The following is a 21985-nucleotide window of genomic DNA, read 5'->3' on the forward strand; positions in this document are numbered from 1 at the left end:
TCAACCATTACCTTTTGGTTACCTGTTACTAAACAAACTTTGGATCCAACTTAATGCGACACTCAGTGTCTAATGGGCTTTTTTTTTTGGCTAGTCTGCTATGTGGGATGTTGTCATATGCCTGACTAAACTCCACATAGAATAGTGTAGGTTAGATGGGCTTCAGATTGGTATAACAGGTCAGCGCAACATCGAGGGCCGAAGGGCCTGTACTGCGCTGTAATGTTCTAATGTTCTATGTTCTAGTCAACATCCATTACCCTCATCAATTGTTCTCGGCACAGACAGACTCTTCAGTTCAACTTGTCCGTGCTGACCAGATATCCTAAATTTAATCTCGTCCCATTTGCCAGCATGGAGCTCATAAGACACAGGAGAACAAATTAGGCTATCCAGCCCATTGAGTCTGCTCTGTCATTCAATCATGGCTGATAAGGTTCTCAACCCTTTCTCCCTCTTTCTCCCCATAACCCTTGATCCCCTTGACAATCAAGAACCTATCTATCTGCGTCATAAATATACTTAATGATCTGACCTCCCACACCCTTCTGTGGCAGTGAATTCCACAGTTTCCACAGTTTCCCCACTCTCTGGCTGAAGAAGTTTCTCCTTCTCTCCATTCTGAAAACGTCTTCCTTTTAATCTAAGGCTGTGCCCTCGGGCCCTAGTCTTTCCTACCGATGGAAACATCTTCCCTTCTGGGCAGCACGGTGGCACAGTGCTTAGCACTGCTGCCTCACAGCGCCAGAGACCTGGGTTCAATTCCCGCCTCAGGCGACTCTCTGTGTGGCGTTTGCACATTCTCCCCATGTCTGCGTGGGTTTCCTCCGTGTGCTCCGGTTTCCTCCCACAGTCCAAAAATGTGCAGGTTAGGTGAATTGGCCATGCTAAATTGCCCATAGTGTTAGGTGAATGGGTAAATGTAGGGGAATGGGTCTGGCTGGGTTGCGGGTCGGTGTAGACTTGTTGGGCCGAAGGGCCTGTTTCCACACTGTAAGTAATCTTAATCGTCCAAACCATTCAGTGTTCTGTAAGTTTCAATTAGATTTCTTCCCCCCGCCCCCAAAATCCTTCTAAATTCCATTCAGCACAGACCTGGAGTCCTCAGACATTCCTCCTATATTAAGCTCTTCATTCCTGGCACCATTCTAGTGAACCTGCTCCAGGGCCAGTGCATCCTTCCTGAGATATGGGGCCTAAAACTGCAAACAATACTCAAAATTGGCCTGACCAGAGCCTCAGAAGAACATCCCTGCTTTTATATTCCAGTCTTCTCAATGCCATCATTGCATTTGCCTTTCTAACGACTGACTCAACCTGCAAGTTTACTTTGAGAGAATCCTAGACTAGAACTCCCAAATCTCTTTGCACTTCAGGTTTCTGGAAAAAGATTTTGGTTATTCACCCGATCCATGTCCTTCATGATTTTATAAACTTCAATAAGATTGCCCCTCAGCCTCAAACGCCAGGGAAAATAACCCCAGCCTATTCTTCCTATAACTCAAATGCTCCAATCCTGTCTTCTTTTCTGAACCCTTTCAAGTTTAACATCTTTCCTATATTCGGACCAGAATTGTATGCAATATTCCAAAAGTGACCTAACCAGTGTCCTGTACAGCTGCAGCATGACCTCCCAAATCCTACATTCAATGCACTGGCCAAATGCCTTCCTCAATACCTGGTCTACTTGCGACTCCACTTTCAAGGAACTATGAACGTGCACCTCACGGACTTTGTTTGGCAACACTCTGCAGGATTCTGTATAAGTTCTACCCTGATTTGCCTTACCAAGATACAACACCTCACATCTATTTAAATTAATCTCCATCTGCCACTCCTCAGTCCATTCCTCAAGGAATTCAATCAAAATTGTAAAGCAGGACCTTTCTTTAACAAAGCCATGCTGACTATCATTGACTAGTCCATGTCTTTCTAAATGACAGTTTATCCAATCTCTCAGAAGTGATTCTAACAATTTGCCCACTACCACAGTAAGACTAACTTGCTTATAATTATTTTGTACGTCCTTTGTAACCTTTTTAAACAATGGAACCAAATTTGCATTCTGCCAGTCCTCCGGCACATGACCTGTATCGATTGAAGATTGGAAAATAATCCTCAGAGCATCTGCAGTTTTCTTCACGACTTCCTTCAACCACTGAGGGAACAACCTATCTGGCCCTAGCAACTTACTCACTTTCAAGGATTCCAACTCCTCTAATACTTCCTCTGTCATTATGATTATTTTGTTCAAAGTTTCACACTGCTCTTCTTGGATTACTGTATCCACATCATCCTTTTCCTTAGTAACGAGAGATGAAAAAGTCATTTAAAATTCTTCCCATATCTTCTGCATCTTCACACAAGTTCCCTTCTTCATTTTTGATAGGTTGCACTTTTTCCTTAACCATCCTTTTGCTCTTTATATACTGGTAAAAGATCATTGGATTGTCCTTCATCTGGTTGCCAATATTGTTTCATGGTCTGTCTTGATTTTCTTCTTTTCCTTTTTACATGATCCCTATATTTTCTATACTACTTTAGGCTATCTATAGTTTTGAGTTTTTTGTAACTATCATAAGCTTTCTGTTTGTTTAATCTTTCCCTGCAAATTTCTGGAGATTCACAGGGATTTGGCAGCATCATTCTTATATTTGGAGGGGTCATGTCTGCTTTATGTCCAAAGGATTGTTCCTTTTAGTGCCTCCCACTGGTTTACCAATGATTTATCCTTTAGCAGCCCTGTTCAGTCCACCTCCACCAAATCACTTCTCAGCTTTTAAAATTCATCACCCCCACTTTAAAACATTTCCTTCAAGGAACTGTTGGGCAAAATTCCCAGCACAGAATCAGATAAGTTAATCGTTGTTTTTAAGTATGGCCTACAGAGAATCTACAATAGAGAGTAGAGTGGGTTCTTTCTTGATCACGTGTCTTTGGAGATATGTCTCTTGATTAAACTTAAAATGTAAATCATAACTATTAATTTAATCTGGGGCAGAGTTTGTAGAGGAATAAGACGGTGTTATTTTCTGGGTCTGTAGATTGTGAAAGAGCAAAAAATGGCCTTTAATAGAGTAATATGTACTTCTTATCATATGTGGGAGCTTAAAGAGAGTTTAAGGGTCACTGCAGATGATATCTGCCATAAATGCTGCTGGCTGCAAATCTTATCAGATCGAATGGATTGGTTGGAGAGACAGTTAGAAGAATTTGCAACAGCAACAGTATGTGATGGATGGCAGTTATAGGAAGGGGGGAAAGTCTCAAATACAGTCACATAGATGGGTTAACTCCAGGAAAGGTAAGAGGTCGGTAGCTAGTGCAGGAGCCTTTTGTGGATATACCCATTTCAAACAGGTATGCTGTTTTGGAAATTGTAGGGGGTGATGGATTCTCAGAGGAACGTAGCACAAACAGCCAAGTTTCTGGAACTGAGACTGGCAATGAGGGGTACGTCGGGTTCCAAGAGATCAATTGTGTTCGGGGATCCTCTAGTCTGAGGTACAGACAGACGTTTCTGTGGCCAACAGTGAAAAAGCAGAATGGTGTGTTGCTTCCCTGGTGCCAGGATCAAGGATGTCTCAGAGAGGGTGCAGAATATTCTCATGGGGGAGAGGAGCCAGCAAGAGGTCATTGTCCACATTGGAACCAACGACATAGGAAGGGAACAGGTTGAAATTCTGAAGGGAGATTACAGAGAGTTAGGCAGAAATTTAAAAAAGGAGGTCCTCGAGAGTAGGAAGATCTGGATTACTCCCGGTGCTATGAGCTAGTGAGGGCAGGAATAGGAGGATTAATGCATGGCTGAGGAGTTGGTGTATGGGAGAAGGATACACATTTTTGGATCTCTTTTGGGGTAGATGTGACCTGTACAAGAAGGACGGTTTGCACCTAAATTGGAAGGGGACTAATATACTGGCAGGGAAATTTGCTGGAGCTGCTCAGGAGGATTTAAACTAGTAAGGTGGCGGGGGGTTGGGGGGGATCCGGGGAGATAGTGAGGAAAGAGATCAATCTGAGACTGTTACAGTTGAGAACAGAAGCGAGTCAAACAGTCAGGCCAGGCAGGGACATGTAAACACTAATAAATTAAACTGCATTTATTTCAATGCAAGGGACCTAACAGGGAAGGCAGGTGAACTCAGGGCATGGTTAGGAGCATGGGACTGAGATATCATAGCAATTACAGAAACATGGCTCAGGGATGGGCAGTAATGTTCCAGGGTATAAATGCTACAGGAAGGATAGAAAGGGAGGCAAGAGAAGAGGGGGAGTGGCATTTTTGATAAGGGATAGCATTACAGCTGTGCCGAGGGAGGATATTCCCAGAAATAAATCCAGGGAAGTTATTTGGGTGGAACTGAGAAATAAGAAAGGGATGATCACCTTAGTGGGATTGTATTATAGATCCCCTAATAGTCAGAGCGAAATTGAGAAACAAATTTGTAAGGAGATCTCAGCCATATGTTAGAATAATAGGGTGGTTATGGTCGGGGATTTTAACTTTCCAAACATAGACTGGGACTGCCATTGTGTTAAGAGTTTAGATGGAGAGGAATTTGCGTACAAGAAACTTTTCTGATTCAGTATGTGGATGTACCTACCAGAGAAGGTGCAAAACTTGATCTTTACTCTTGGGAAATAAGGCAGGGCAGGTAACTGAGGTGTCAGTGGGGGAGCACTTTGGGGCCAGCGACCATAATTCTATTAGATTTAAAATAATGATGGAAAATGATAGACCAGATCAAAAAGTTGAAGTTCTAAATTGGAGAAAGGCCAATTTTGACGGTATTAGGCAAGAACTTGCGAAAGCTGATTGGGGGCAGATGTTCGCAGGTAAATGGACGGCTGGAAAATGGGAAGCCTTCAGAAATGAGATAATGAGAATCCAGAGAAAGTATATTCCTGATAGGGTGAAAGGAAAGGCTGGTAGGTATAGGGAATGCTGGATGACTAAAGAAATTGAGGGTTTGGTTAAGAAAAAGAAGGAAGCATATGTCAGGTATAGACAGGATAGATCGTGTGAATCCTTAGAAGAGTATACTTAAGAGGGAAATCAGGAGGGTAAAAAGGGGACATGAGATAGCTCTGGAAAATAGAATTAAGGAGAATCCAAAGGGTTTTTACAAATATATTAAGGACAAAAGGGTAACTAGGGAGAGAATAGGGCCCCTCAAAGATCAGCAAGGTGGCCTTTATGTGGAGCCACAGAAATCCTGATGAAGGGCTTTTGCCCGAAACGTCGATTTCGAAGCTCCTTGGATGCTGCCTGAACTGCTGTGCTCTTCCAGCACCACTAATCCAGAATCTGATTAGGGATAGTCAACATTGCTTTGTGCGTGGGAAGTCATGTCTCACAAACTTGATTGAGTTTTTTGAAGAAGTAACAAAGAGGATTGATGAGGGCAGAGGTGGTAGATGTGATCTATATGGGCTTCAGTAAGGCGTTCGACAAGATTAGATCTCATGGAATACAGGGAGAACTAGCCATTAGGATACAGAACTGGCTCAAAGGTAGAAGACAGAGGGTGGTGGTGGAGGGTTGTTTTTCAGACTGGAGGCCTGTGACTAGTGGAGTGCCACAAGGATCGGTGCTGGGTCCTCTACTTTTTGTCATTTACATAACTGATTTGGATGCGAGCATAAGAGGTTCAGTTAGTAAGTTTGCAGATGACACCAAAATTGGGGGTGTAGTGGACAGCGAAGAGGTTACCTCAGACTACAACAGAATCTTGACCAGATGGGTCAATGGGCTGAGAAGTGGCAGATGGAGTTTAATTCAGATAAATGCAAGGTGCTGCATTTTGGGAAAGCAAATCTTAGCAGGACTTATACACTTAATGGTAAGGTCCTAGGAAGTACTGCTGAATAAAGAGACCTTGGAGTGCAGGTTCATAGCTCCTCGAAAGTGGAGTCGCAGGTAGATAGGATAGTGAAGAAGGCATTTGGCATGCTTGCTTTTATTGATCAGAGTATGGAGTACAGGAGTTGGGAGGTCATGTTGCGGCTGTACAGGAAATTGGTTAGGCCACTTTTGGAATACTGCATGTAATTCTGGTCTCCTTTCTATCAGAAAGATGTTGTGAAACTTGAAAGGGTTCAGAAAAGATTTACATGTTGACAGGGTTGGAGGATTTGAGCTATAGGCTGAGGCTTAACAAGTTGGGGCTGTTTTCCCTGGAGCATCGGAGGCTGAGGGATGACCTTATTGAGGTTTACAAAATTATGAGGGGCATGGATAGGGTAAATAGGCAAAGTCTTTCCTTGGGCCTGGGTAGTCCAGAACTAGAGGGCATAGGTTTAGGGTGAGAGAGGAAAGATATAAAAGAGACATACGGGGCAACTTTTTCACACAGAGGGTGGCACGTGTATGGAATAAGCTGGAGGTTGGTACAATTGCAACATTTAAGAGGCATTTGGATGGATATATGAATAGGAAGGATTTGGAGGGATATGGGCTGGGTGCTGGCAGGTGGGACTAGGTTGGGTTGGGATATCTGGTCTGCATTGACAGGTTGGACCGAAGGGTCTGTTTCCATGCTGTACATCTCTATGACTCTATTTATCCCTATAATTATCCACAGTAATACTAAATCTAACCAAATTGTGGATGTAGGTTTGCTCACTGAGCTGGAAGGTTAGTTTTCTGACGTTTCATCACCGCAATAGGTAACATAATGAGTGAGCCTCCGGATGAAGCACTTGTGCCATGGCCCGCTTTGTATATATGTGTTTAGGTTTCCTTGGGTTGGTGATGTCATTTCCTGTTCTTTTTCTCAGACGGTGGGAAATGGGATTCAAGTCAATGTGATTGTTGATTGAGTTCCGGTTGCCCACTGTCACTTCACCCATTTGCCCATCTTCATTTTTTAAAACTAAATCTAGAATTGCATCTCCTCTCATTGGACTTGTACTGTTTAAAACATAATTTGTGAATGCAGTCCATGAATCTTTCATCCTCAATGCCCTTATATTGTTTGAAACCTATTTCGAGTCATAGAGATGTACAGCACAGAAATAGACTCTTTGGTCCAACTCATCCATGCTGACCAGATATCCTAACCTAACCTAATTCCAATTGCCAGCATCTGGCCCATATCACTCCAAACCCTTAGCATTCATATATCCATCCAGATAGCTTTTAAATGTTGTAGTTGTACCAGCCTCCACTACTTCCTCTGGCAGCTTGTACCATAATGCACAACCCTGTGTGTGAAAAAAGTTGCCCCTCAGATCCCTTTTAATTTTTTCCACTCTCACCCTAAGCCTATGCCCTCTAGCTCTGAACTCCCCCATTCCCAGGGAAAGGACCATGCCTATTTACTCTATCCATGCCCCTCATGATTTTATGAACCTCTGTAAGCCTCACCCTTCACTTTCTGACGCTCCAGGGAAAACAGCTCCAGCCTATTCAACCTCTCCTTATAGCTAATATCTTCCAACCCTGGTAACATCCTTGTAAATCTTTTCTGAACCCTTCCAATTTTCACAACATCCTTCAGGTAGGAGGGAGACAAGAATTGCAAACAATATTCCAAAGGCTGTTACTAGGATAGTTAAATTCTGTTCCTGTTATTGCCCTCTTATTCCTATAAGCACAAATTTGTCTATATATGTATTCTCCTATCTCTCTCTCATTGTTTGGGGGCTTGTAGTATATTCCTAGTGGTGTAACCGCCCTTTTTTATTCCTAAACTCAACTCATAAATCCTCATTTGTTAACTTGTTTAATATATCATCCCTTCTCACAAGTGTAATTGACTCTTTAATACTGCCAGGCCTCCTCCCCTCCTTTCTTGTCACTCACTCTATCCTGTCTGAAAACTCTCTATCCAGGGATATTGAGCTGCCAATTCGGCTTGTTTAGCCAGATTTTTGTTATAAGACAGACACTGTGTTGCCACGTGTCTATCTGGACTCTTAGTTTATCTGCCTTGCTTGTAATATTCTTTGCATTGAAGTATAACCAGCTCAACCCTGTCAATTTCCTTTCTTGGTTGCTTTTGATCCTTGTTTCATTTACCTTTCCAAGTTACTGACTATATTCACTAATATTCTATCTTTCATTTCCTGATCTGATTTGACCCATCTAAGTCTATACTTTGGTACCCATCAACCTGCCATCTCCTTCTGTGCAATGATTCTACAAAGCTAGATTTATTTTAAATTTATTCTTACACAGGATATGGGAATCACTGGTAAGGTCAGCAATTTTCTAAGCCATTGAAGAGGGCAATTAAGAGTCAACTGTGTTAATATGCATCTGAAATCATGAATACGCCACACTAAGTGAACACAGCAGATTTTCTTCCCAGAACACATTCATCAGATGAGTTTTTACAACAATTAATGATAGATGTCATAATCACCATTATGTTTATATTTTAGATTTGTTCACTGAATTTAAATTCCAAAAGCTGCCATGGGGAGATTTGAACCAATGTGTCCACAACATTAACCTCGGCCTCTAGATTACAAATCCAATGACAGTATCGTTTATGCCATCATCTCCACAACATACATATGAGCTTTGTTAAAAACTGAAATGTTGCTCGATACTACGTAATTGAATTTACAATTGCCATCACTGACAAATAAACCTACTGCTTAGTTTAGCAACATTATGTCGGCAGAATATTAGCTCCTCTAATACAAACACAGAAATTGCTGGAAAAACTTAGCTGCTCTGGGAGCATCTGTGGAGACAATGCAGTGTTAACTGTCACTGGACTCAAAATTTAACATTGTTTTCTCTGCAAAGATGCTGCCAGACTTGCTGAGTTTCTCCACCAATTTCTGTTTTCATTTCAGATTTCCAGCATACGCAGTTCTTCTATTTTTGCTTGAAAAAGGTAATAGTTGAGACACATGAATATCAGTTACTTCAACTTCAGAGATGCTTAAAAATCATTGGAGGTGGCAGAGAAATTGTAAAAGTGGATATAAACCATAACAAGCTCCTGGACTTTATTAAGAAGGGCATAAAACACAAAAGCAAGGGAAGTATTTACACTTGTATAAAGCCATTGACCTTGTTATGAAGATGTGTGTACACTGTACCTTTCAGAGAGTTAGAAGCTAGCAGAACTACTTGACACAGCACCAAGTGTTCTCAATAAGGTAACAATGTAACATTTAGTCAAACAGCTCAATTAGCTGGGTTGCCTGGAAACAAAAACAGATTTGAATTAGGCCAACCAGTTTAAATTACACTCCAAAAAATACCAAATTCTAATCAAGTTTGAATTTAGTATATTGACAATCTTAAAAGCCAATGACACAATCCGATCCTTTGGGGGTATAAGACCGGGGAAAATTGAACAGTTGGGAGGAGAATTGCCATGCCAACAGCATGTAAAAACTGCCCAAAAAATAGTTCTCTTAAAGGTACCTTTATTGATCAGTAAGTTATGTAGCAGAATTGCCAAGGAAAAGAGAGGGATACAGAGAATAACTGAAAGCTGCCTGGTTTTGAGGTAAGAAGTTTTGTTTTGTAAGTCTTAATCAGGATTTTTAATCGGACCAGTAAAAGATCTTTAGAGAAAAGAGTTATAAATAGTTGTTAGTTAATTACTGTTATACTATAAGAAATAAAGTTGTTAATTTTTACTTTAAATAGCTCTTGGCCTCTTGAATTTTCACAGATTACTGCACGGGATAAATCTTTTCTGTGTTGCTGGTTTAAATGAAGCAGGAGGGTCACCATGGCATAACCTTAATTGGAATTTTGCATGTAATGTTTGTTGCAGTCCTTGCAGTGTACTTTGTATATTATGTTCATTCTGTTGGTTGTTGGTACAGGATCCTTGAGATTCATCAAGAGCTGTTTCAGCATGTTGATAGGTTTGTGGGCGACAATGATACCAAGGGGTCCGCGTAGTCTAGTCGTCATCTCGAACATGTTTTTAATGTATGGTAGTGTGGTTAGAGTCTCCAATAAGCAGACTCCACCGATTCTTACACAGTAAACCTAAACAAGACGACACAACACTCTTGCCACACTATATATGAAAGACATCTTGGAGATGACAACCAGACTACCCGGTCCCTTTGTATCATGGTAACCCCACAAACCTACCAACACACTGAAATAGATCTTGTTGAATCTAAAGACCACAAACGAACAACCAGCGGAACGAATGTCATATACAAAATACCCTTCATGAACTGCAACAAATATTACATCAGAGAAACTAGCAGGAAACTAGCCACCAGGATACATGAGCACCAACTATCACTCCTCCACTTCCCGCTCCTCTGCCCTTAAGCCCTGCCCCTCCAATCACCATCAGTACAGAACCCCACTGGTCCTCATCTACCACGCCACCAACCTCCATATACATTGTATCATCCGTCGTCATTTCCGCCACCTCCAAACGGACCCCACCACCAGGGATATATTTCCCTCCCCTCCCCTATCAGCGTTCCGTAAAGACCACTCCCTCCGTGACTCCCTCGTCAGGTCCACACCCCCCACCAACCCAACCTCCACTCCCAGCACCTTCCCCTGCAACCGCAAGAAATGCAAAACTTGCGCCCACACCTCCCCCTTTACTTCCCTCCAAGGCCCCAAGGGATCCTTCCATATCCACCACAAATTCACCTGCACCTCCACACACATCATTTACTGCATCCGCTGCACCCGATGTGGCCTCCTCTATATTGGGGAGACAGGCCGCCTACTTGCGGAACGTTTCAGAGAATACCTCTGGGACACCCGGACCAACCAACCCAACCACCCCGTGGCTCAACACTTCAACTCCCCCTCCCACTCCACCAAGGACATGCAGGTCCTTGGACTCCTCCATCGCCAGACCATAGCAACACGACGGCTGGAGGAAGAGAGCCTCATCTTCCGCCTAGGAACCCTCCAACCACAAGGGATGAACTCAGATTTCTCCAGTTTCCTAATTTCCCCTCCCCCCACCTTATCTCAGTCCCAACCCTTGAACTCAGCACCACCATCCTAACCTGCAATCTTCTTCCTGACCTCTCCGCCCCCACCCCCACTCCAGCCTATCACCCTCACCTTAACCTCCTTCCATCTATCGCATTTCCAATGCCCCTATCCCAAGTCCCTCCTCACTACCTTTTATCTTAGCCTATTTGGCACACTTTCCTCATTCCTGAAGAAGGGCTCATGCCCAAAACGTCGATTCTCCTGTTCCTTGGATGCTGCCTGACCTGCTGCGCTTTTCCAGCAACACATTTTCATCACTGATGATGTTACCTAGTATGGTGAAGGAAACGTCTGAAAACAAACCTTCCAGCTCAGCTAGCAAACTTACAACGTGAACCTCAACCTGAACTGCACATCTTCTCAAAAATTGTAAAACTCTCTCTTTTAAACCTCTTTCAGCAGAGGCACAGTGGCTCAGTTGTTAGCACTTTTGCCTCACACCTCGAACGACCTGCGTATATTTCCAGCATTCAGTGTCTGTGGGGTTTCTACGTTCTCTGTATTCTCTTCCATTGTAGCCTCGAATCAAGTAGAATCACTCACATGGCTCAGGGAACACAGAATCTTTACAGTGCCAAAAGAGGCCATTTGGCTCATCGAGTCCATACCAACCCTCTGAACATCATCATACCCAGACTAACGTCCCCATCATGTCCCTGCATTTACCAAAGCTAATCCACCTACCTATACATCTGGGCACTATGGGGCAATTTAGCATGGCCAATCCACCTAAGCTGCATATCTCTGGATTGTATCTGTTCTCCCAAGCCTGCGTGTTTTCTCAGGATGTTCCAGTTTCCTCCGGCAGTCCAAAGATGTGTAGGGTAGGTTGGGTTGGCTATGGGTTGGTAAATGCTGGATGATGGGTAGACGAGCGTGGGATGTCTTCGGAGGATCTGTACAGATTCGATATGCCGAATGGCCTCTATTCGCACGATAAGGATGAGAGAATGAAAGTAAACGGCCGTCGACACTAAGTCCCATTAAACACTGCTAGGGCAGGTACAATACAGTATTATATAGACAAGAATGCTTGCTCTACTTTTTTTTTCCAACTGAAAGTAAATCTCTCACGACACTGTCCCTCCCGATGAAACATTCCCAGGGCAAGAACAGCGAGGGATTAGATACAGAGTAGAGCTCCCTCCACAATGACTGACTTCAGGCCTGCGTTGGAAACGGCAGCCTCATTGCATGGTTTAGGAAGAATGGTAAGATTTTAAAAGTAGTCAACTACCTGTGGATAGGCACAGCAGGTGAACGGAGAGGCGGCGGGCCGTCAGCCGCAGTATGGCCGGGGCGAAGAACATGCACTCGTCATCCGGGTGCGCAGTCACGAACAAAGCGGCCGCCCCAGGCTTCTTCTCTGCAGATACAGGTCGTTCTCGACTACCACCGCAACTCTTGAGGTAAATGTTTCGGATGCATAAGTAATAAGAGTAGATGAAAGCAGAAAGGAAGCCCAAGCCCAAGCCCAGGCCCAGGCTCAGGGTCTCCATGGTAATCGTGCCCCTCCCCCAGGGCCGGCAGGATCTGCTGGGTGTGCGCAGCCGCAGAATCAGATGCAGACGGAATCGCGTCACGGGCGGTGGGAGCGGGGGTCCACGACCGTGATCGGGACCGGGAGCTAAGGGTATTGAGTCAGGGGGAAGGCTGCAGTGGACCAGGAGGAGCAGCAGAAGGAATAGGTAGCCCGGGAGGAAGCGGCGGCACGGTCGGCTTTGAACCCGCGCTCCACGCAAGATGGCGGTGCGGGGTTAGAGCGCGCTCGGAGCGGAGCCTGGGCACAGGCGGCACGATATTGGCTGGTGAGTGTGCGGCATTCTGGGGTGGGCGGCCGGGGCCTATGGCATCGGCAAACAGCTATGAAATGTGGCGTATGCGTGAGGACGAAGTAACCGACTCTGGTCCAGCACCATTGCGAACAGGCAAGGCCGCAGGCTGAGGCCCCGAGGCTGAGGCCTGGTTCAGGAGGGCAACGGTCAGCCAGTCGGACAGTGGGCTGACTGGTCGCTGTTGCTTATTGCTCCCCTCAATCCGGGTCATGAAATGGAAAGTTGCTGTTAATGCGTGTTCCTGTTTTTAAAACGCCTGTGTAATGCTTTATAATTATTGGAGTTGTGGTAAACAATTCTTTGTGATATATGGTGTTGTCTGTATCTGGTATCGATACTCCTGGCTTAATCAGGCACGTCCCTATATCCCAATTGTCTTCTGTTTTGTAAGAAATTTCTAGAAAGGGTAAAAAGCCATTATATAGGCCAGCACAGGAGATGTGCAAGAATTGAGATGAAAGTAACTTTTGATTATGATTGGATGATTGGAATAAATAAATACCGAGCTGATGTGGACCTAACTAGTCACATTTATGATATCCTGTGAAAGAGTTGGTAGAAGAGCTAACAGTGATGATTGGAGGCCTTGGCAAAAGTGAGGACTGCAGATGCTGGAAACCAGAGTTTAGATTAAAGTGGTGCTGAAAAAGCGCAACAGGTCAGGCAGCATCTGAGGAGCAGGAAAATCGACGTTTCGGGCAAAAGCCTTCATCAGGAATGGAGCCCTTCATCAGTGATGATTGGAATCCTGATAAAAGGGAGGACTAAAATCTTAAACCAGAGACTTGGGTTTATATTTCAGGTTGTATTTTAGTGATTATTAATGATCCGCACATTACTGTATGCTTCACACATGCCTACAGCAGACATCTCAAAGCACTAGAAAAATAATCAGCAGTGTTTTGTATGATGTTTCAAATCCAGTGGAAAGAAAGATGGTTCAAAAGTAGTGTACTCTCCCAAGCCAACATGTCCAGTACTGAAGCACCAATCACTCGAAAACCAACTTTGCTGGTTTGTGATATAGTTGTATGTTTAGCTCCAGATTCCGAAAACGGTTGCTGTACTCTGAATCCGGGATATTCTCAAAGCGTCGCTGAAGAAGTCAGCCATCCTGACAACTCATGAGAAATCTTGGCTTTTGTCAAACACTGAGACTGCTTAACCGGGGTACTGATCACATCAAGACATTGAGATGTATCAGAAGGATCACAGAAATCTCAAAACACCTCAATTCTCCAGCTGTCAAGCACCATTTGTCCTGTATTTGCCAGATTCTAGATTCAAGTGGTGCTGGAAAAGCATAGCAGTTCGGGCAACATCTGAGGAGCAGCAAAATCGACGTTTTGGGCAAAAGTCATCCTGATGAAGGGTTTTTGCCCGAAACGTCGATTTTGCTGTTCCTCAGATGCTGCCTGAACTGCTGTGCTTTTCCAGCACCACACTAATCTCGAATCTGGTTTCCAACATCTGCAGTCATTATTTTTACCCTGTATTTGGCAGAGTCTACAGATTAGAGTCATAGAAATGTACAGCATGGAAACAGACCATTCCGTCCAACCCATGCAGACCAGATATCCCAACCCAATCTAGTCCCACCTACCAGCACCCGGCCCATATCCCTCCAACCCCTTCCTATTCATATACCCATCCAAATGCCTCTTAAATGTTGCAATTGTACCATCCTCCACCACATCCTCTGGCAGCTCATTCCATACATGTATCACCCTCTATGTGAAAAAGTTGCCCTGTATGTCTCTTTTATATCTTTCCTCTCTCACACTAAACCTATGCCCCCTAGTTCTGGACTCCCCGACCCCAGGGAAAAGACTTTGTCTATTTATGCTATCCATGCCCCTCATAATTTTGTAAACCTCTATAAGGTCACCCCTCAGCCTCCGACACTCCAGGGAAAGCAGCCCCAGCCTGTTCAGCCTCTCTCTATAGCTCAAACCCTGGCAACATCCTTGTAAATTTTTTCTGAACCCTTTCAGGTTTCACAACATCTTTCTGATAGGAAGGAGACCAGAATTGCACGCAATATTCCAAAAGTGACCTAACCAATGTCCTGTACAGCCGCAACATGACCTCCCAACTCCTGTACTCAATACTCTGACCAATAAAGGAAAGCATATCAAACGCCTTCTTCACTATCCTATCTACCTGCGACTCCACTTTCAAAGAGCTATGAAACTGCACTCCAAGGTCTCTTTGTTCAGCAACATTCCCTAGGACCTTACCATTAAGTGTATAAGCCCTGCTAAGATTTGCTTTCCTAAAATGCAGCACCTCGCATTTTGTCTGAATTAAACGCCATCTGCCACTTCTCAGCCCATTGACCCATCTGGTCAAGATCCTGTTGTAATCTGAGGTAACCCTCTTTGCTGTCCACTACACTCCCAATTTTGGTGTCATCTGCAAACGTACTAATTGTACCTCTTATGCTCGCATCCTAATCATTTATGTAAATGACAAAAAGTAGAGGACCCAGATTCCTTACAGTGTGGAATCAGGCCTTCGGCCCAATAAGCCCACATTGACCCTCCGAAGAGTAACCCGCTCAGACCCATTTCCCTCTGCCTAATGCACTTAACAGGCCGATTCACCTGACCTGCACATCTTTGGACTGTGGGAGGAAACCAGAGCATCCGGAGGAAATCCACGCAGACACTGGGAGAATGTGCAAACTCCACACAGACAGTCACCCGAGACTGGAATCGAGCCTCGGTCTCTGGCGCTGTGAGGCAGCAGTGCTAACCACTGAGCCACCGTACTGCCTTTAGATCGTACATTGGAATCAACAGCCATTTGTCCTAGCTTTCTTGATTTGTGCCTTGTAGATGGTGGTTAGGTTTTTGGGAGTCAGGAGGATGAGTTACTTGCAGAATTCCCAGCATCTGAACTGTTTTTGTAGCTACAATATATATGGCCAGTCCAGTTCACGGTAACTGCCAAGAACCTTGATAGTGAGGCATTCAATCATGGCAATGCCATTGAGTCATGGGAAGGTGTTTAGATTCTCTTTTGCTGGAGAGATACTATCAGCAGTTTGCTTGGAGGTTAATATTACAATTAACCACAAAGTTAACTGGAACATCCATATGAAAACTGGGTTACACAAAAGTTGTATCCTTGATATTCAGCAGTGAATCGTTTACCTCCTAACTCCCCAAAGTAGTTCCACCATCTACATGGCCTGTCAGTCATGTGATCATGTATTCTCTTGCCTGAATGAATGTAGCTCCAAAAATATTGAATTTTGACATCTTCAGGAATATAGCAGCTCACATGATTTGACACTCCATGCACCACCTTTAACTATTGACTCACTCCACAACTGATGCTGCACATTTGTGTCTAAGACTGAAAAGATATTAAGATGTTGGGCAGGCTAAGTAAATGGAGAAACACATGGAAGATGTCGTATATTGTGGTTAAGTATGAAGTGATCTACTTGGTAACAAAACAAGAAGGCAGATTGTTATATGAAGGGCTGCCAATTGAGAGAGGGGAATGCTCAACTGGACCCTGGGTGTCTCGTGGGCAAGTCATTGAAAGTAAGTGCACAGGTACATTGAAAGTAAGTGCACAGGTACAGCAGGCAGTAAAGAAATTTTATGACTCTCATAGTGAGAGGATTTGAGTACAAGAACAAGGATGTCCTTCTGCATCAGTACGGGATAATGATGAGGCCACACCTGAAATATTGTGTGCATTTTGGTCAACCTATCTGCAGAAGAATCTGCTTGATGTAGATGGAGTGCAGTGAAGATTTCTAAAGTGATTCCTGAGATTGCTGGATTGACGTATGAAGGTCAATTGAATTCCCTGGGGTTTAGACAAATGAGGGGGATGTCCTAGAAACTTATGAAATTCTAACAAAACTAAACTGGTTAAACGCAGGATGGATGTTCCTGATGGTGGGAGGAGTCCAGAACCCAGAGTCATAGTTTAAGAATAAGAGGTAAACCTTTTGGGATTGAAATGAGGAGAAATTTCTTCAACTAGAGTGTGGTGAGTCTATGGAATATACCATCACAGGAAGTGGTTGTAGTTAATGCATTTTGTTATCAAAAAGAATGTAGATGTAGGTCTTGTGGCTAAAGGGGTATGGGACAAGGGAGGGATTATTGCTTTCCGCTCAATGATAGCCATGATTGTGAATGGTGAAACAAGCTAGCAGAGTTAAATGGACTCCTCTTTCTATCTTCAATGCTACTGCAGCAACGCCATCCATATTTGGGAGCTTGAATGCCTTCAAGAACAAAGGCAACAGGCATCACAGTTTGTCATGCATCATCTTGACTTGTGTCACCAACAAGGTGACTGCACCTTTCCTATTTCTGACTTCAGCCCATACTACCTCTAAAGGCAGATCCCCCTCAAACTGCCTTTCTGCAGCTGTTATAACAAATCTAATTAGCAACGCCACCTCCCCCTCCTTTTTTACCACCCTCCCTAATCCTACTGAAACATCTGTAACCAGGAATCTCCAACAACCATTCCTGTCCCTCTTCTATCCACGTTTCTGTGATGGCCACAACATCGTAGTCCCAGGTACCTATCCACGCCTTAAGTTCACCCACCTTATTTCTGATACTCCTTGCGTTGAAGTATACGCACTTGAATCCATCTCTGTGTCCGCAAGTATTCCCTGTCAGTGCTACCTTCTTCACAGCCTCCCCACACACTTGGACATCCTGACAAACAGCTAGCCTACTTGCTGGACTACAAGTCCGGATCCCATCCCCCTGCCAAATTAGTTTAAACCCCCCCCCAAAGATAGCTAGCAAACCTACCCCCCAGGATATTGGTGCCCTTCTGGTTCAGGTGCAACCCGTCCTGCTTGTACAGGTCCCACCTTCCCCAGAATGCAGTCCAATTGTCTAAATACCTGAAGCCCTCCCTCCTACACCATCCTTGCAGCCACGTGTTCAACTGCACTCTCTCCCTATTCCTTGCCTCACTGTCACGTGGCACCGGCAACAACCCAGTGATGACGACTCTGTCTGTCCTAGCTTTCAGCTTCCAGCCTAACTCCCTGAGCTCTTGAATGACCTCCCCACCTCTTCCTACCTATGTCATTGGTGCCAACGTGCACCACGACTTCTGGCTGCACACCCTCCCCCTTAAGGATTCTGAAGACACGGTCCGAGACGTCTCGGACCCTGGCACCCGGGAGGCAACAAACCATCCGAGAGTCTCGCCCATGCCCACAGAATCGCCTGTCCGTCCCTCTAACTAGAGAGTCTCCTATAACTAGCGCTCTCCTCCTCACCCCCTTTCCCTTCTGAGTCTCAGAGCCAGACCTCACGCCACAGACCCGGTCACTGCAGCTTACCCCTGCTAGGCTGCCCCCCCCCCCCACCAGTATCCAAAGCTGTATACCTATTGTTCAGGGGAAAGACTACAGGGGATCCCTGCACTGCCTGCTTCCTCCCTTCCCACCTCTAACTGTTACCCAGCTACCTCTGTTCTCTGGCGTAACTATGTCCCTGTAGCTTCTATCTATCACCTTCTCAGCCTCTCGAATAATCCTCAGTTCTTCCAACTCCAGTTCCAGTTCCCTAACTCGTTCTGTGAGGAGCAGAATCTGACTGCATTTCCTGCAGATGAAGTCGGCAGGAGTATCGGTGGTCACCCCTACCTCAAACATCCTGCAGGAGGAACATTCCACTGCCTGCGCTGCCATTACTCTACACTTCGTCACCAAAGCAAGAACACTGAGTAGCTTACCTGTGAACTTTAAAGTTACGTTAGAGGAGGAGGATGGGAGGGAGGCCCTACTATGTAGGGCCTGGGGTATAGAACACACCCACTCAAATATCAATCACTTACCTTCCCGACCAGCTCTGCGCTCCAACCTCACTTCCGCCCAGCTCGCGCTGCTCTCAATGACGCTCTTAATTCTGTCTTCCAGAGCTGACAAAAAACAGACTGAAGTTGAAGAGACATATTGTGCTGCCCCGAGATTACTACCATTGCAGCTGCGACCTTGCTGATTTGATCATCTCATCTACAGCTGAAAGCACACAAGGTAATAACCTAGACAAATTCCTCCTGCCAGCAGCTAGTAAAACTTAGCTGTATCTCAGACACCTCAGGACTGGTGTTGGCTGCAGCAAGCCCTTGTATAGATATAGGAATGTAACTCTGAATTCTGTTTACTGTACCTTTAAAGAGTAATTCTGACTGATGAAATTTCACCTGGAGTGTTTTGTAGCTATGCAGTTCTGAAGACCTTCAAGTTTCAAGCAAAAGTTTGTTTGGAATAGTGGTGAACAAAGATATGGTGACAAGAAGATTTGAGTGAAAATTCTGGAAGCCACTTAACTAATGGCACTGTGGGATACCTTGAGAGCATTTAGGATGGACAATAAACATTGGCCTTGGCAGTGATGCCCATGTCTCATGAATGACTATAACGAGTTGGAGGGGAATGGCAGGAATTAGCTCTGGCTTTATTGAATCAAGGAGCTGAATGGGCCTGCGATCCATCCTTATGACCTAAAAAGAAATGAATTAGGAACTGGCTTTTATTGGTCCTTAAAAGTCACTCTTTGGTTCATTGTTGTCAGTTTTTTTTTGTGACCAACCTACGGAGTGGCAGCACAAAGCTTACAAATATTAAGAAACTTAATTAGGTAACAAATAGTGATGAGGATAGTTGTAGACTTCAAATGACATAAATAGACTGTGAGGTAGGCAGAATGAGGATAGGTTGACTTCCATGGAGCAAAGTGTGACTGTCATTTGGGAATCAGTAAATGTCATTATTTTGAAAACTGTAGGAGAGCAGAGAGACCTTGGTATTGATGTACAAAAATCTTGTTAAAGGTGGCAAGCTAATTTGATACAAAGTGCAGTGGTTACTTTAGTTTACAAATAGAAGCAGAGAATATAAAAAGAGCTCATGTTAGAACTTTATAAATTGCTGGTTAGGCCAAAGCAGATGTATGATGGATATTTCTATGCCAGCGAATTTAGGTAAGAAATGCGAAACAGGGTTTCGAGGAAGTTGCAATAAATGAGGGATTTCAGTTATGAGGAGTGTTGGAACAGGATGTTCTTGTCCAATCTGTGGAAGAGACCTCATAGTTTCTCAGGATATGTTTGCATTGTTCTGGGAGTGGGCTCACAATCGGAGATTATAGATTTAAAACAACTGGCAAATGATCTAGAGGGAGTATGTGGAATGTTTCCATTCAGAGTTGTTGGAGTCTGGAATGTTCTGCTACAAAAGCTAATAGATGTTGATTTCATAAATGATTTTAAAAGGAGAATGGACTCAGCCTTGAGAATGAGGAATTAGATACAAAATTGGCTTGATTGTAGAAGACAAAAGATGGTGGTGGAGAGTTGTTTTCTGGATTGAAGGCCTATGACCAGCAGTGTGCCGCAAAGATTTTGCAGAGTCCACTGCTTTTTGTCATTTGTACAAATGATTTGAATGTGAATATAGGAGAAAGATTAGTAAGTTTGCAGATCACACCAAAATTGGTGGTGCAGTGGACAATGAGGAAGGTTATTTCAGCGTACAAGGGGACCTTGATCTGATGGGCTAAGGAGAGGCAGATGAAGTTTAATTTAGATAAATGTGAGGTATTGCATTTTGGTAAGGTGAATCAGTGCAGGACTTACACACTTAATGGTAAGGTACTTGGGAGCAAAGACACCTTGGGGTGCAGATTCTAGTTCCCTGAAGGTGGAATCACAGGTAGACAGGGTAGTGAAGAAGGCATTTGGTACGCTTGCCTTTATCGGTCATTGCATTGAGTACAGGAGTTGGAACATCATGTTGTGGATGTACAGGACGTTGGTTAGGCCACCTTTTGAATACTGCATTCAATTCTGGTCTCCCTGCTGTAGAAAAGATGTTCTTAAACTTAGAGTGTAGCAAACAATTACAAGCATGTTGCCAGGTTGGAGGTTTTCTGCTGTAGGGAGAAGCTGAAAAGGCAAGGAGAAGGAAATCAGAAGGGTGAAAAGGAGGCATGAAATAGCCTTAGCTGAGAAGATGAAGGTGAATCCAAAGAGTATACAAAAGGAAAAAGAATAACTAGAGAATAACTCTAGGACCAAAGTGGACATGTACGTGTGGAACTTCAGGAGAAAGGCGAGATTCTCAATGAATATTTCTCCTCTGTGTTTACTATGGAGGGGAATCAAGGACTAAAGGCCATCAGTTTAAGGTTGGAGGGGAAATCTAAATGGGAATCTGAGGGGCAACGTTTTTTACACAGAGGATGGTATGCAAATGGAATGAGCTTCCGTCTGAAGTGGTTGAGACTAGTACATTAACAACATTCAAAAGGCATTTGGACAAATACATGGATGGGAAAAGTTTAGAATGATATGGGCCAAGTGCAGGGACAGGGGTTAGTGTGGATGTACATTTTGGTTGGCATGGACCAGTTTGGGCCAGAGGGCCTGTCTCCGTGTTGTAGGACTCTGCGACTCTAATGCCAGAAATTCTTGTCTTCTTACAAATATTGTGTTCAATATATTTATTTTCCATACCAGCTTTCTGATTGTATTTGCTTTCCATCTTCGGATCCCAGCAGCCAGTTTAAATGGTAACAACAGCACTAACAAATCTTGTGAGAATATAAGTCACAATCTTGCTAAGGTGCTGGGAGGTGATGTCTTAACAGTATTAGCACTAGACTATTAATCCACAGAACCAGGTTATATTCTGGGGATGTGGATTCGAAACCTGCTACTGCAGATAGTTGAATTTGAATTCAATAAGTAAGAATCTCATGATGATCGTGAATCCATTGTCAATTGTTGGAAAAACCCATGTGTTTCCCTAATGTCCTTTAGGGAAGGAAACTGCCATTCTTATCTGGTCTTGCCTACATGTGACTCCACACCCATGTAGTTGATTCTTAACTGCCCTGTGTGCAATTAACCATGTGCAATAAATGCAGAGCAAGCCAGCGATGCACAAAATCCTGTGAATGAATTTTTTAAAAAGTGTAATCCGTCCTCCTTGTACAAATCCTCCCTGATGCAGAACTGATTTCAATATCCAGAAGCTCCAGCTGTAACTCCTGCATGGTTTTAATTTCAGCAATGTAATTGATTTGCTCAATTTTCTTATTACTACATTTATTAGGTCGTGGTACTGGGAGCAATCCTCAGATCACTGCGGAAAAAGTCCTGCTTTTCGCTCTCCCGGAAA

At 44.0% G+C, this 21985-nt stretch overlaps 2 protein-coding genes across 17 annotated transcripts in view; one reads left to right on the top strand and one right to left on the bottom strand.

Annotated features, from left to right (window-relative positions):
- pigl (phosphatidylinositol glycan anchor biosynthesis, class L) overlaps positions 1-12617 on the bottom strand; it is an 82490-nt gene extending 69873 nt beyond the window's left edge. Inside the window, exon 1 of one of the 2 annotated variants that reach the window (XM_043714226.2) lies at positions 12201-12617. In XM_043714226.2, coding sequence (XP_043570161.2) covers positions 12201-12462 — 262 coding nt within the window. In that variant the 5' untranslated portion in view covers positions 12463-12617. The remainder of the gene's footprint in view (positions 1-12200) is intronic. The other variant, XM_043714225.2, reaches the window with a different exon arrangement.
- Positions 12618-21985, top strand: part of ncor1 (nuclear receptor corepressor 1) — a 411320-nt gene continuing 401952 nt past the window's right edge. For 14 of the 15 annotated variants that reach the window (XM_087977100.1, XM_087977101.1, XM_087977099.1 and 11 more), the window contains exons 1-2: positions 12618-12771; positions 18719-18835. The gene's annotated coding sequence lies outside the window, so the exon portion shown is untranslated. The remainder of the gene's footprint in view (positions 12772-18718; positions 18836-21985) is intronic. The other variant, XM_087977105.1, reaches the window with a different exon arrangement.

This window comes from Chiloscyllium plagiosum, unplaced genomic scaffold, assembly GCF_037043375.1.
Source record: "Chiloscyllium plagiosum isolate Xiang-an unplaced genomic scaffold, Cpla_swu_hap1 HiC_scaffold_31, whole genome shotgun sequence".
In the NCBI taxonomy this organism is placed as follows: domain Eukaryota; kingdom Metazoa; phylum Chordata; class Chondrichthyes; order Orectolobiformes; family Hemiscylliidae; genus Chiloscyllium; species Chiloscyllium plagiosum.